Source organism: Podarcis gaigeae (genome assembly GCF_964106915.1).
Source record: "Podarcis gaigeae genome assembly, chromosome: 16".
NCBI lineage: Eukaryota > Metazoa > Chordata > Lepidosauria > Squamata > Lacertidae > Podarcis > Podarcis gaigeae.
The window spans coordinates 10941604-10956931 of record NC_139693.1 but is presented as its reverse complement, the minus strand read 5'-3'; the positions used below and the strand labels follow the sequence as shown (position 1 = coordinate 10956931).

General features: G+C 46.1%; 1 protein-coding gene across 2 annotated transcripts in view; it reads right to left on the bottom strand.

Annotated features, from left to right (window-relative positions):
- CNIH2 (cornichon family AMPA receptor auxiliary protein 2) overlaps positions 1-15328 on the bottom strand; it is a 124305-nt gene that overhangs the window by 64574 nt on the left and 44403 nt on the right. The window contains exons 4-6 of one of the 2 annotated variants that reach the window (XR_014558684.1): positions 12766-12878; positions 11295-11438; positions 7252-9284 (exon numbers count right to left, since the gene is read on the bottom strand). Coding sequence is in view for 1 of the 2 variants with exons in the window: in XM_083716167.1 (XP_083572293.1) it covers positions 9257-9284; positions 11295-11438; positions 12766-12878 (285 nt within the window). In the remaining variant the exon portion in view is untranslated. Of the gene's footprint in view, positions 1-4715; positions 9285-11294; positions 11439-12765; positions 12879-15328 lie in introns of those variants that run through there. The other variant, XM_083716167.1, reaches the window with a different exon arrangement.

Here is a 15328-nt window from a genome sequence, read left to right as displayed (position 1 = left end):
AATGAGCACCAAGCCCCACAGAACTCTCTAGGACATAATTTGTGTGTCAAGTGTATTCACTCTACAGCAGAAGTGGGGAACCTCAGGCCCTCCAAAGTCATTCTCTCATATACATATGTATTTCTATGTTATTATGTAACAAAATTTCTATATCAACTGTAATAAAAAACCTTATAGCGGTTTACAAAAAAAGTTAAAACATCAAAATTAACCTTTGAAAAGAAACTAGGCACATATTTGGAGACATTTAAAAGCTAAAGTCAACAATGCACACAAAAAAATACTTGTCCGTGTTCTTCTACATGCCTGAATATGTATACCTGCAAGGGCCTGACTTTTCTTCAAAGCGGCCTTAGATGTCTGTGTGCCTGTACACAGCCCTTCGGAGGCTGCATAACTTGCAATGTGAAACTGCGGTGTCAGGATTTAATCTGCGCAACGCCTCTTTTCCGTACACTCCCTTCCATTCCTAACTCCCAGGCCCAGGGCTTCACCCTTTGCATCTCAAATGCCAGGTGCTCCGAGGCAGAAATTCAAAACCTCTTTAATTTTTGATTTTGCGCAGCGGCTGTTTCTTCGGCTCACGAGCGCAGAAAGCAACGGGGAGGGTGGGCATTGCTTGTGTGGGCAGAAGCGGCGCGTTTGCGGCATTGCTAATGAAGTCGGGAGAGAAGGCAGGGGTGCAACAGGCGTACAGACAGCCCTGCTGGAATGGTTGAAGGAGCTGGGTATGTTTAGCCTGGGGAAGAGAAAGCTGGCAGGTGACACGATAGCCATATTCAAATATCTAAAGGGCTGTCACATTGGAAGATGGAGGAAGAGGGTTTCCAGCTGCCCCCTAGAGGGCAGGACCGGAACCAATGGATCCAAATCACAAGAGAGTATTGACAACTCTCCTGTGGTTTCCAGCAACTGGTGTTCATACTTGTCATTACTGATTGCATTTGTATCATACCATATTTTTCCCCTTTATGGTTCTCTCTCCCATAAATACCCTGTGAAGTAGGCTAGGCTGAGAGACAGTGTCTGGCCCAAGGTCACCCCCAGTGTGAGCTTCATTCGTGGCCGAGTGGGGGATTCGAACCCTGGTCTCTCCTAGTCCCAACACCAGGCATAGGCAAACTCGGCTCTCCAGATGTTTTGGGACTACGACTCCCACCATCCCTAGCTAACAGGACCAGTGGTCAGAGACTATGGGAATTGTAGTCTCAAAACACCTGGAGGGCCGAGTTTGCCTATGCCTGCTCTAACCACTATACCGGCATGCACTGGCTCCAGCCATGGATTGGTCTAATCTTTTAAAGCCATCCAGTTTGGTGGCCATCGACTGCCCCCCCCAACTGCTCCCCAGTTCAGAACATCACCCCCTTCTCACAAAGGCACATCTGTCCCCAATGTATGCAGGGGACGCAGAACGGTTAGCACGGCGTTTAAAATGAATCACGAAAGGAAACCAAATCATGGAGCACAATTACACTTTTGGCTTGAGGCAGAAGAAGGGGAAAAAATCCTAAGCAACAAGAGGAGAAAGGAAGACTGAAAAGAAGTGGCTATGTTTAGCCTCACAAGCAGAAGGTTAAGGGAGAGAGGGAGGGGAAGTGTGGAAGGATGGAGAGATGGGTCTGCTGACAGCCTTCAAACGGCTTCAGATTACATTTTTTTTGCAGCCTGCAAGTGGAGATCTGCACACATTCGTGGATGTGGGGGCGGCTGTTTGTGTGTGTAATAGCGTCTCTATGTGTCCTGTCTTCCCTCCCTCTCGCAGACACCCCATTCACAGTACTTCTTATAAACTGTGCCTATACAAAACACACATACGCATTTCACCCCTCTCCCCCAGAATATTCTCAGACGCAGTCTAACAGCTGACCCTACTCTGTGCTGGGTTTTGCAGGGAAACAGCAGCCTAGGATTCTTTCGAGAAGAGGCAATGCTCGGGGACAGATCCTGCACCTTTATAAGCTTAGATCCTCAGGAGCCGTTGGTCATTTGCCCTCTTGTCACAGAATGTGGGTCACAAAAACCACACGTGTGTTTTCTTTTATTTAGGGAACAGTCTCTCAGTCAGTGAACACAGGTTTGCTGTTTAAAAACAGGCTGAGGGCCACTCACCTCACAGCACAATAACTGCTGCTGCAAAACGACTGCGCAGCTCGCCATTAATTCTCCAATTGTTGCTGAATGCCAGGCCTGTGGAACTAACAGAAAACCAATTCCTTTCCCCCCCTGTTTCGCATCCAGAGAGAGAGGCTGTTGCACACAAAAGGGCCCAGCTGCAGTCCTTCATTGTAGCTGCTAGTCACAGGAGACCAGGTGCACGTTTGGGTTGTGTGTGTGGAACAGTGGGACTTATTCCGCCCTGGGGCAAAGCATCTGGGTTCTGTGAACATGGGAGAAGAGGGACTCACCTGGCTGGACGGAATCAATTTGTGCATTAGTTTCAAATCAAGCAAGAAGCCTCTGCACCGCTGCAGAAAAAGGAACGGCCAGGAGGCAGAGGACGTTTCCAGGTTGACTAGCTCCTCTGGGGAGGGAAATTCTGCCGGGACTGCCGCTTTTCGAGAGAGCGTTGCTATTTCAAGAGGAATCCAGCTGCGGATGGCTCAGGCTCCGTGGGATATATCTGTGAATTGCTCGGGTGAGAACAGTAACAGCCTCCGATGCCCTATAGCAGGGATGGGGTGGGGAGTCTGCGGCCTTCCAGGTCTTGGTGTACTCCAGCTCCCATCATCTCTGACCCCTGGCCACACTGGCTGGGGTTGATGGGAGTTGGAGTTCCACAACTTGGAGGACCTGATCCATAGTGAATGAGGCCACCTCAAACAGGTGTTAGGACATCCTAAAGGACAGGTGAGGAACATTCGGTCCTCCAATTGTTGTTGGACCGCAATTCCCACCAGCTGCAGTGAGCTTGGCCAATGGGAGATGATGGGAGTTGTAGTCCATCAACAGCTGGGGTGCTAAAGGATCCCTCCCTCTGTCCCAAACAGTCTTAAATTCATCCAGCCTCTAACCAGGGTTGAATAGCAGAAGGCGGCAATTGCACTGAAGGTCCTGCCTGATGGTTTCCTTCTGGAGTTTCGGTCCACTGTAGGAAGTGTGTTGCTGGATTAGAGAGGGAGGCCTTGTGGTCTGAGTCAGGAGGGCTCTGTCTTTCCCTCTTTGTTTTCTTCCAAATCGCTTCTCAAAAGTCCTTTCTTTCCTATTAAGCCCTTTGTCTTCCCTCTGTAATCCTTTCTCCCAAACGAAATGTAGCTTAAGCACATCTGAGCATTTAAGCGCACTGGTTGGTGGTAAGGCACGATGCTTTGCATGCAGAAGGGAGAGGCTGTTGCACTCGGCTTCCGCTTGTGGGCTTCCCATTGGTTGGCCACTGCGAGAACAGGATGCGGCCCCCTTTGGCCTGGTCTAGCTTTTCCTTGTACAGGGAGGCACATTTGGCGTTGTGAGTTGGGACATAACTGCAGAGCAGCGATGGGCAACCTCTGACCCTTCAGCTGTTGCTTGGCTACAACTCGCAGCAGCCGTGCTCCCTGGGGACTGAGGGTTGCAGTTTCCCCAGCCTGGATATAAAAGCTGGTTGCTGTGGAAAACTGATCAAGCAGGTGGGTGCTTTCACTGCACACAAGCAGGCCTGGCTGGCTGGCTTTTCCTGGTCAGTTGGCAAACCACTTTAGAGGAGGGAACAGTGTTTGAAATTAGCCAGACACATTTTGCACTTGCCCAACAGCCAGGATGGTGCCTGACATCTTCACCATCTGGAGGTGGAAGTCTGGGGATCCTTGAACTGCTTTCACACTAATACCCCGTCCTGTAGAATTCTATCAGTTATCTGCACAATTGAAATGAATTTCAGGAACCAAAATTATTTTCCTGTGCAGCCTGAGCCAAGGGCAGTGAACAATGTGATAGTGAATTGTTGTCGCTTCACATACCCCACCCCACTGCCCTGCTCACAGTTGTGAAGAATATTCTTACATTGTGAATGGTTCATGTCACCATTAAGAAAAAGAGGTTGGAATAGGTTAATATATATGTGGACTGTCCCTGGGTCAAGGAACTTTTCTTCTTTTAAATTCTCAAAGTTCTTAACCGAGCTCAAGATTGTCATCTGAACTAGCCAGATGTTTAACTGAGAATGCGCCAGTCCATCATTTGAAAAAAAAGACTTTGGCGCCATCTTAACAAGTTAAAGGGACCCCTGGCCATTAGGTCCAGTCATGGCCGACTGGGGTTGTGGCGCTCATCTCGCTTTATTGGCCAAGGGAGCCGGTGTACAGCTTCCAGGTCATGTGGCCAGCATGACTAAGCCACTTCTGGCGAACCAGAGCAGCGCACGGAAACACCGTTTACCTTCCCGCCAGAGCGGTACCTATTTATCTACTTGCACTGGTGTGCTTTCGAACAGCTAAGTTGACAGGAGCAGGGACCAAGCAATGGGTGTTCACCCCATCGCAGGGATTCGAACCGCCAACCTTCTGATCGGCAAGTCCTAGGCTCTGTGGTTTAACCCACAGCGCCACCCGCGTCCCATCTTGCTTGCCCCCAAATGCCAACTAAACATTCCACTTTGGCGATTGTAACCTTGGTTTAAGAATCCATTTGGCGCCTAGCTTATATTTATGAGTTTCTAACCCTGGGAGGGAAATGTGGTGTGCATGAGCCCCCACCCCCCAATATATCAGGATAATGGGACTATTCACCAGCCACAGTCAAATCGTTTCTTTTTTTATTTCCAACAGAATTTCTTTATACAACAGTCCCCTGGGGAGGGGGGGGTCATCAGGTTTATAAAAGAGCGCAAGGAAGGGAAGGGGCTTGGGAATCAATAGTACCATGGTGAGGTGACCGTTCCCACCACCACCACCCCCAAATCCTCTAGGACCAGACTTTCCAGATTTCATTTGCTGTCTGTCCCATTTGTTTCTGTTTTGACCACCCCTAAACTGGACGCATCATAAGCAGGCTGGATCCAGGCAAAAACATTTCTCCCCTAACGAGCTAAGAGGACACCGTCAAGGCAAGAAAACCCAAATAGAAAGCAGGTTGTCACAGGGTTATATCACACACACAAAAATTAACCAGGTCCCAAGAAAGGGTGGTCAACTTAATTAAGTGACAATTGCTCCGAAAAACCCAACTTGAACTACAAATGTTAAGAAATGATAATACGCATCAACATGTTCTGGAACACATTCCCTGCTGGTTTCTGAAGGTCAAGCAAGTGTTCGATAAATAAATAAATAAAAATCACAGGAGCAGGCCGGGCCAGGTTTTAGGTTTTGTTGTTTTTTTAAGATTTTTTTTAAATAAAAAAACTGCCAAATCGGCAACACCTAAGCCCAGGACTTCCATCCAAGTTTCCATGTGCTGTAAATAATGCCGGCAGGAGGAGCCTCTGAGAACGCACAGAGTGCCTTTCACAGCCTTCACTCTTTCTCACACACAGAGAGCAAGAGAAAGAGAGAAATTTATGTGGGATTTGATGGAGAGGGTATCCAGATCAGTAATCAAAACTCACACATAAATATATGGATTTGAAAGGCTGTTTCCACCCCTACCAACTTTCTAGGGTGTACAGATCGACCGGGGGGGCGGGGGGGGGGGACAAGGGAGGCTATTTCAGCAGTTCAGGAAATGACTTCTTGAGAGAGGGCTTGTTCTGTGACAGCTCCCTGGATGGCTGGGCCTCCCTCTGCACAGAGAGGTGTGTGTATATGGCATTGTCACTGCACAGCTTCTGCCGTATGCAGGAGAGGCACCTCTAGCAATTAAAGGTATTTTGTTTTGTTGGATTTCATCTCTTCTGCTCTATTGGGAACAGTTTTAATTGTTAACTGCTTTATCTGTTTGTTTGTTTTTTACAATTGTATTGCTGTAATCTGCCCCTGGGACCTTACTGAGGGTGAAGGATGGGTAAGAAATTGAATCAGTCCATCAAAATTACTTGCAAGGTGGCCTTGCCCCATATATGCCCACTTGACAGCTCCAAACGTGCCACATAATGCTCATTCCACATTTGTATGAAGTCGGTATTTAAGTGTGCCAGCTTTGGAATTCTCTGCCTATTAGCATCCAGGCAGACACCTTTTGGGCACCTGCTAAAAATGTTTTTGTTTAGGCAAGCCTACCCAGAAATGCTGACCTTTAATCTGGTTTTTATGTCACTGTTGATTTTCAATAATTTGTTTGAAAAGGTTTTTATTTTATTTTTTTGCTAAACATTTTATTGTTTTCTTCTTTCTCTAAACTGCTTTTGAGGTTTTCTTCTTCTTTTTTTTACAATCAAGCAGTATGTAATTTTTTAATGAAAAAAATAAATAAGATGGTGTGGGCTGAGCAACAAACTGGCCTGGCAGACGATGTAACACCCAGCTTTGGTTCTGCTATTTCCACCTCTCGGTGATTACAAATATCATTACTTGTCTGAGGGAAAAATATTTTCCATACGTGTGTGTGCTCAGACCTCAATCCAGAAGAAATTATTTGTGTATAAATCTCAATAATTTCAGTAGTGCCTAAGGGTGACTATTTTTTTATATATATGGAATTTTTAGGGTAGAAAAACAGCTTCAAGGACTAGGGTATTAAAAACCAGGAAAAAGCCTGGTTTAAATGATTATTCATTAAAAGATTTAGGTATTTTACAAAAAATAATATCTGGATATCATTGATCTTCCACACACTTCACACTGTCGTTCCACACATTTTCGGGGGAGAAATTGTGTCGCAAAATCGCGCCAACCAAACCGGCTGCCACTTTCTCCAGATTAAAAAACTGGATGTCCCTGTTTTCCCCGGGACACTTGTGGGATATGTGAGTTTTGGCCCTATCAATAGGCAGCCCCCCCCCCCGCCCCTTTTTCACTTAAATAAGTGCTGAGGACTACTGGGCTGATTTTTCTCTGCTGCTTACTGCTTTAATCTGTATTTTTCATTTAATTACACTTCTTTTAAACTGACTCCTAATCATCATCATCATCATCATAACAATAATTTTATTATTTGTACCCAGCCACTTATCTGATTTTACTGCAGTGGATCAGTTAAGTTTTGGATGAGGATTTTACTGTTTGTAAGCCGTTTTTATTGCAAAGTGGAGTCTCAAGCGCAATAAACAAAAACAAACATTCAAAAGGCTTGTTTAAAAAAATACCGAATTGATTTTCAATTCAAGACACAGTGAGGGCCTTTAGGAACAGAGGAAGCCGGACCATGGGTTCATCTTAGCTTAGTGTTGTGCACACTGACTGGCAGCAGCTGAGCCTTACCTGGAGCTGCCAGGACTCAAACCTGAGACTTTCTGCATGCAAAGTAGATCCTCTCCCACTGAGTTATGGTCCTTCCTGGCTCACGTGGGCTTTCTCTTCAGATGGCTTTTAGAAAAGGATGAGGCACATTCTTGAAGGGGGTGGGGGTATAAGTCTATCAACAGCTGTCAGCTAGGATAGGTAATAGAGCCTCCATGTTCAGGGGCAGTTAGCATAAGCTGAGGGCAAGCAACATGAGAAGGCCCTTTCCTTTCCAGCCCTGCTTCCCATAATGCATCTGGCTAGCCACAGTTTGGGACGCTGGATTAAGAAGAACGTGGGGTCTGGCCCAGCAGGGCTATTTTTTTCTTATATAGGTTCTTATTTTGGATTTATCAACACCTGCCTTTAGGGGCAAGTGCTGGCAGAACCTTTTGCACGCAAGGCAGATGTTATGCCACTGAGTTCATACCCTCCAACACCATGAAGCCAAAATCCAGGATGCCGCCGGTTTTTTAAATCACGAGAACATGGCAGCCATTGGGGCTGCTGTGATCTTGCACACATTTTGCACTGTGGTTCCACACTTTTTCAGGGGAGAAACTGTGTCGCAAAATCGCGCCAACCAAAAGGGCCGCCACTTTCTCGGCTTTTCCTGGGACACTTGTGGGATATGTGAGTTTTGGCCCTATCCCCTAAAATAAAGGAAGATTCCAGCCCTCGTGGAAAGGCCTGGTTTTAAAAAAGACGCTGCCTTAGACTGAATCAGACCACCATCCATCTAGCTCAGTATTGTCAACACTGGCTTGCAGAAGCTCAAGCGTTTCAGGCAGGGAGTGATTTCTGGCCCTACCGAAAAATAAAATAAAACCAGGATCCATCTCCCATGAAAGGGAGGCCTCTCACTCCTCTCCCAGAAAAGCCAGGAGTTGTACCAAAAAGGAAAAGCGCCAGCGGGGAAGATAGGCCCGCGAGTTGCCATGACAACAGAGTGCCTCCACGACTTCCAGTCACAGCATCCCTTCCCCATCTGACAACATTCAGCAATTCAATTCAGAAGGAAATAAAGGAGAAGAAAAGGGAAACTGCGCTTACTGAATAACCGCTTCCCATAGCAGACTGATTGCTCTTGTTGGAGCAAGAGGAGGGGAAACAAAAGCAGAAGAATTGGGGAGGGGGGCTTCCCCTTCCGAACCCCCTCCCCGAATCTCCTCTGCTAGCAAGGGTGACAAAATGGCCGCCCAACTTTGCCACTGTGGTTTTGCTGAAGCTTTCCCTCGCCTCTCCAGCCCTCCTCCTTCCTTCCACTGTGGAGAAGTTGCTACCGTCACCAAACCTACCAAAAAAATAAGGCGGGGGGACGCGACATTCAACTATATCTCGAGGAAAAACCTCCCCAGGAGCTGGGGCCGTGGAAAGAAGTTGGGGAGTGGGGTGAACCACACACACACCTTCCCCCAGATTTTTTTTTTTTTTAATATATAAATATCCCAAAGCAGTAGAAGAACACATACATACACACAAAAGGTTCCCTGTCCAGCAAGAGCTGGAGATAAATGCAGCTGGAGAGAGACCCTAATTCTGCTTTACACATAGTGCGCTGCACCCCAATACAGTCTGGACCCCTCAACAGAAACTCCATTCCGGCTGCGGCCCTCCCTCAATGAGCTCCTTGCAACGGGGAGGTCCATCGGCGAGAGGCCGGCTCCGGCTTCCTTTTCCAAAATATAGAGCCGGCGGTCGTTATTTCTGGGGCTGGGGGGTTTGGTGGTGGTGGTGGTGGTGGTACGGCAGGCCCCCCTATCCGGTATGAGGCAGCAGAGTATCATTGTCCAAGGCAGCCAGGAAAAGGACAGTCTTGCAGCGTGAATTGGCTTCGGACATGGGAGTGGGGTGGGGGGCCCTTGGGCCTGGCATGGGTCCGTCCCACCCCGCCACACAGTCTTGGCACGTTAACTTCGTAGTCCAGGTGAGGTGGGCGTCCCCCACCCTGCAAAGGGTGTCTGTTAGAAACTCACCAGCGTATAAACCATACTGGAAAGAAGGAACGTGGAGCGAGAAAGGAAGGAGAGAAGAAGCCGTCACCAAAGTCAGGACTAAGACAGCAAAGATCACAGGTCCGGTTCCCCACCCCCCATAATAATAGTTAGCTAAGAAGCAAACTACGCATTAGGATTAATAAGGAGCAAAAATTACCAAGCGTTAATATCAAGATGTGGAAAATATGGATACAAGAAGGAGAAGCAGGACTAAGATGTGGAGATATGCTCCAGAGATCCAGACCGTGGGGAGCCCCAAGAAATTAATAAATGCAATTTGGACTATAATTTGATCTTTTTTATTTTAGTTTTTTAGTTTTTAATTGAAGTATTGTGATTGGATATTTAATTGGATGTTTTTTATTGGAAAATCAACAAAAAGGATTTAAAAAAAGGATTTATAAGGAGCATGGAGCTACCTCGATCCCTTCCCATTTAGTAATTAAAGCAGGGCTGGGGAATACTTTTTCATTCCCTCTCTATCCTTCATCCATCCATGCAAACAAGCAAGAGGCATAATCCAGATTCAATGCCATATTCCAGCCAGGCAGAAGCACCAAGGGAGGTTTCAAAGCAGGGAGGGCAGGAGAATGGGGGGGGGGGGGGAGTACCGAGATGCTTGGAGGGCCACATCTGGCCCTCAAGCCAGAAGTTCCCCTACCCACGAATTACAGGACGGAAGGGTTATCTGTTTCCTCCCAGGAGCTATCGCAACTAAAATGACTTCTCCACACTTAGAAAAAGAAATTCCATTTAAGTGCAGACTTGCAAACAAAATTTAAAATGCTAATTACCTGTGGCAAGTTAATTTTTAAAAAAAGCTACCAAGCAGTCAGCTTTTTATGTTTGAAAGAGAGTTTCTTCTCCCTGTTCCCTTCTCTAGGCAGGACATCGGTTTCTACCAAGGATTAATACCAACCCATGTGGGTGGGCAGGTTAATAACTAGTAAAAGTTGTTACTTCAAACCTACCCCCCCCCCCACTTGTCTAAGAAGACAGATGGCAGGGCTGAGGTGAGGAGACTGTAGACTACAACTCCCATCATTCCATCATTCCCAACCTCTGGTCACTCTGGCTGGGGCTGATGGGAGTTGGCGTCCCACAACATTTGGAGGGTCACGGGTTCCAGACCTCTGGTGCATTATTTTATTGATTCATCTGTAAACTGCTGAGAGACTATTTATGGTGAAAAGTGGTCCATAAATACTAGAAATGAATTTTTTAAAACTGTATTTCTTCTACACTGGGCTTCTTCTTATACAGATAGGTAGCCGTGTTGGTCTGCCATAGTCAAAACAAAAAAATTCCTTCCAGTAGCACCTTAAAGACCAACTAAGTTAGTTCTAGGTATGAGCTTTCGTGTGCATGCACACTTCTTCAGATCTGAAGAAGTGTGCATGCACACGAAAGCTCATACCTAGAACTAACTTAGTTGGTCTTTAAGGTGCTACTGGAAGGAATTTTTTTGTTTCTTCTTCTTATACACAGCTGAACCAGTAACAACAACAATGCTTACAGTGACATAAAAATAATATTAGATTTCTGCCTAAAAATTATTTTTAGTAGCCATGTTGTCCTCTTCAGGTAGCTGCGGACCTTGGAAGCAGTTTATTTCATCCCCAGTGGGCAAATTAGGCTTTTCTGAACTGTAAGTTAAAAGCTGGGGTGGAGCTTGTGGAAAAGGCTTTTGAAGCGGCGATTATCTGATGTATCCCTTCAAATGGACAAAGCAGCAGCATCCATTTCTAAAATAGCAGCATTGTATAAGAACTCCTTTGGTGCTACCTTCTCATTTTAAGGATTTGCACGGAAATGGAGAGACAGGATCGCCTTTACTAAAGCCCAATTAAATCTGCAGCCCCGTGGATCTCAAAGATTGTGCTCTAAAGATCCTCTATACAGCAGATTGTTACTGTGCATAATGAGTCTGCAGCAGCCCCCCCCCCCCGCCAACTTCCCAAAGGCAACACCTCTCTAAAATCTGAGCTGACCACACGAAGCTCACCTGTACAGGTAATAGAAGAATGACACCAGGTAAAAGGCCAGTTTGCACCACGATTCTTTCTGACAGTAGTTTAAGATATCAGCATTCATGATGGAGACGGCGTCGTACATCACTTCTGAGCCATCTGCTGGGCGGTGGAAGTACCTGGAGGGCAGGTGGGGAGGAAAGAGGTGAGTGAAAATGTCCAATCTCTCCCCTTAATTTCCATCTCGTGGAGGTGGTGGTTGTCTTAAAGCAGATTTGCTACATTTGAGCCAATTAATTGCTTAGATTCATTTACTGAAAACCTCTTGATAAGACATATGCAAAAAAGGTGTTCCCTGATCAGTTAGGCAAGGCATTATTTATTATTATAATTAACCCTGCCTTTCCTCGAAGGCTAGGGGTGAGAAACCTGTCACCTTGCAGGATTCTCAACTGTTGGTCATGCTGGCTGGAGCTGATGGAAGTTGGAGTCCAACAACTTGGAGGGCCCCAAAGTAGATTAATTGTGAGCTAGATGGATTAATAGTCTGGGTATATGTCAGTTTCCTGTTTTCTCAGACCCAGAAACATGGCGCAGGTATGGTCTAATGGTACAATTTAAATATTTCATTTCTGCTGGCAAAGGGCAATCTTCCTTTCCCTCCTGCTTCCTGCATCCTGCCCCTCCCCCTGCACAAGTTTCTATAAGCATCAATTTCCTGGGCTTCAACTTCAAACCTACAGAGATGTACAGAAATAGACTATAATCTAACTATCCTTACAGGTTTGTCCCAGTGCAGGGAATGAGATGATCCCCTAAAGCTATTTATTTATGTTTTGCAAACAGGTCAAGTTTCACAGCTAACACAATTTAAAAACCTGTGTCAGGTTTTATGGTATGTGTGTGTGTGTATTTTTGTTTTTAATTTCATCCAAACTTCAGTTCAGCACCCAGCACAATAAGTCGTGGAATCCAGGTGCTATATTTCAAAAAACGAAAAAGTCAACTTTCCTTTCTTTGAACGTAAGTTATATATCGGCTACAGTTTACATTTGTAATTAATTGCAATTCATCTTGTGTTGTCTGAAACTGCCCAAACTATTGCTGTGGTTTGCTTGAAATAAGCAAGCTTCAAATTATGATCTCTGAAGCTGGCTTGTTTCAAACAAATCTAAGTTAAAAAATAACCACAGTTTACAGTTTGGATGTACGGTAACACTAAACTGTGGTGAATTGAAAACAGAAGTGAAAGATTTGAGTGTCTTCCTGGCGGCTGTAGAAATTGATTCTGGTGTTAAACTACTTCCCAGTGCTGTAAACCAGGGACGACGAACCTCCAATATATTGTTGGCCTCCAATTCCCGTCTCCCCCAGCCAGGATGTCCAAAGGTGAGGGCTGGAGGGAGTTGCAGTTCGACAACATGTGGAAGGCTACAATCTCCCTGTCGTGAACTGCAGCATGGAAGCACTGGGGTGTGTTTAGGCCGTGTTGGTGCTCAGCCTCACCTCCACAAGTGGTAGAAAAGCAGCGGGATATTAAGTCCCAAAGTCACCCATTCAGCTGCACAGAGAAACATCAGGCAGAAAAGGCCATGGATGGAATATTCAGGAACGACGAGCTGCAAGAGAAACCCTCTGGTCAAAAAGTGAGGCTATTTTGGGCACATATTGCACTCAGTGCGACACACAGCAGATAAAAGGAAAAAAACCTATTAAAAACAGCCTCCCCCAAAACCTGGTGTCCCACAAATGTTGTTGGGACTACAGTGGTACCTCAGGTTACATGTGCTTCATGTTACAGACTCCGCTAACCCAGAAATAGTGCTTCAGGTTAAGAACTTTGCTTCAGGATGAGAACAGAAATCGTGCTCTGGCAGCAGCGGAGGCAGCGGGAGGCCCCATTAGCTAAAGTGGTACTTCAGGTTACGAACAGTTTCAGGTTAAGTACGGACCTCCGGAACAAATTAAGTACTTAACCCGAGGTACCACTGTACAACTCCCATCTTCCCAAGCCTGTGGGCCAATTCCCCCCACCCTGCCCGCCAGATTTAAACCCTAAAGACCTTCAAGAAGTCCTTCAAACCTAGAACTGGAAAGTAGGGCACCCTGTCACCCTTCCTTTTGCTACAGCTCTTCTGGAAAGATGGGTGGGTTGTTAAACCACTATGGGAATTGTAGCTCTAGGAAGGGTGTCCTAAGAACTCTCAGCAGCCTTAACAAGCAACAGTTCCCAGGGTTCTTGTGGGGAGGGCATGACTCTTAAAGGAGCATTGCACCCTCATCATTCTGCCCAGACACTGAGGTCCAGTGCTGAGGGCCTTCTTGGTAGTGGCGCCCACCCTGTGGAACGCCCTCCCACCAGATGTCAAAGAAATAAACAACTATCTGACTTTTAGAAGACATCTGAAGGCAACCCTGTTTAGGAAAGCTTTTTAGTATTTGACAAATTATTGTGTTTTAATATTTTGCTGGAAGCCGCCCAGAGTGGCTGGGGAAACCCAGCCAGATGGGCGAGGTATAAATAATAAATTTATGGTGATGATGTGGTATCATAGTGCTTTAAATGGTGTGCCCTTGGTCTGGACAAGTGGGAACTGCATCTAAATGTTGCAGTACAGAGCCCTCCCTATTTTAGATTCCCTAGTCACTACATTCTATTCTCCTTCCATGTTTTTTCCTTTTCCACCTCCCCCCATCAGTCAGCATTCTGTAGCCACTGAATATACTCAGTCCTCACTGGACAGTTTTGGGGGGCTCACCACCCCTTTAGAGTATTCTTCCTAACTTTTTTTTTGTAATCCTGCAAAGCTCCAGGTTCTTCCCACATATCTGCTGATAACCCCCTTGTTGCGTGGGTGGGGCAATTTTCAGAGTCACAGAATTGTACAGGTGAAACTCGAAAAATTAGAATATCGTGGAAAAGTTCATTTAGTTCAGTAATTCAACTTAAAAGGTGAAACTAATATAAGAGATAGACTCATGACATGCAAAGCGAGATATGTCAAGCCTTTATTTGTTATAATTGTGACAATCATGGCTTACAGCTGACGAAAGCCCCAAATTTCACCTTTTAAGTTGAATTACTGAAATAAATGAACTTTCCCACGATATTCTAATTTTTCAAGTTTCACCTGCAGAGTTGGGACCCCGAGGGTCATTTACGAGGACCCTGTGCAACGCAGGATTCTTCTGCCCGGGGTTGGGCTCAAACCCACCACCCTTCGATCAAGAGTCCCGTGCTCTACTGACTGAGCTATTCCGGTTTTGGATACGTAAACAGCAGCATGCATACCAAGAACATCAGAAAGAGGGGAGAGAACGGTAAAGTGGGAGCAATTAGATACTCATCTGATATGAGTATCAACTGACACCCTTGGGTGCCAGAGTTAAAGGTGCCTCTGGAGGATCATCCCAGAGTGTGGCAGGGGTGGGGGTAGAAATTTGACTCCGTTCGCATTTTAAGTTGAATTACACTAATTAATACTTCCCAATATTTTGTGGCCCAAAACAGCCTTAGAAATTTGCACCTCTCCAAGGTTTGCCATGAAGTTCTCTTAACAATGTGTAGGAAAATGCCAACAGTGGTCCCCAAACTGGGCAGTGGCGCACTCTGGCAGGCGGTGGGATTATTTGGGGAGGGTACTCAGAGGCAAGGGGGCGACAGAGGGGCACTGGAGGTGTGAAGGACTACCAGACTTTGAAAAGCTGGTACCACTGAACAGTGGCGTAGCGTGGGGGTTGCAGGGGGCCCCGGCCGCACCAGGCGCAACATCTGGGGGTTAGGGTTAGGGGGCGCAAATTACTTGCCTTGCCCCAGGTGCTGACAACCCACGCTACGCCACTGCCACTGAATCCAGCCCATCCATTTTGTTGAATTAATTAAACTAAAGAGTTTTAATCACATTTTGAATAGCTGTGCAATTAATTGTTATTGTTTTGGATTTTATTGTGTTGTTATCTTCCTTAGTGGGTTGTGCAAACTGCTAGTCTGAATAATGCTTTTTATAGAGTAAGGTAAGGGGTGCCGAAGGGACACGGGTGGTGCTGTGGGTTAAACCACAGAGCCTAG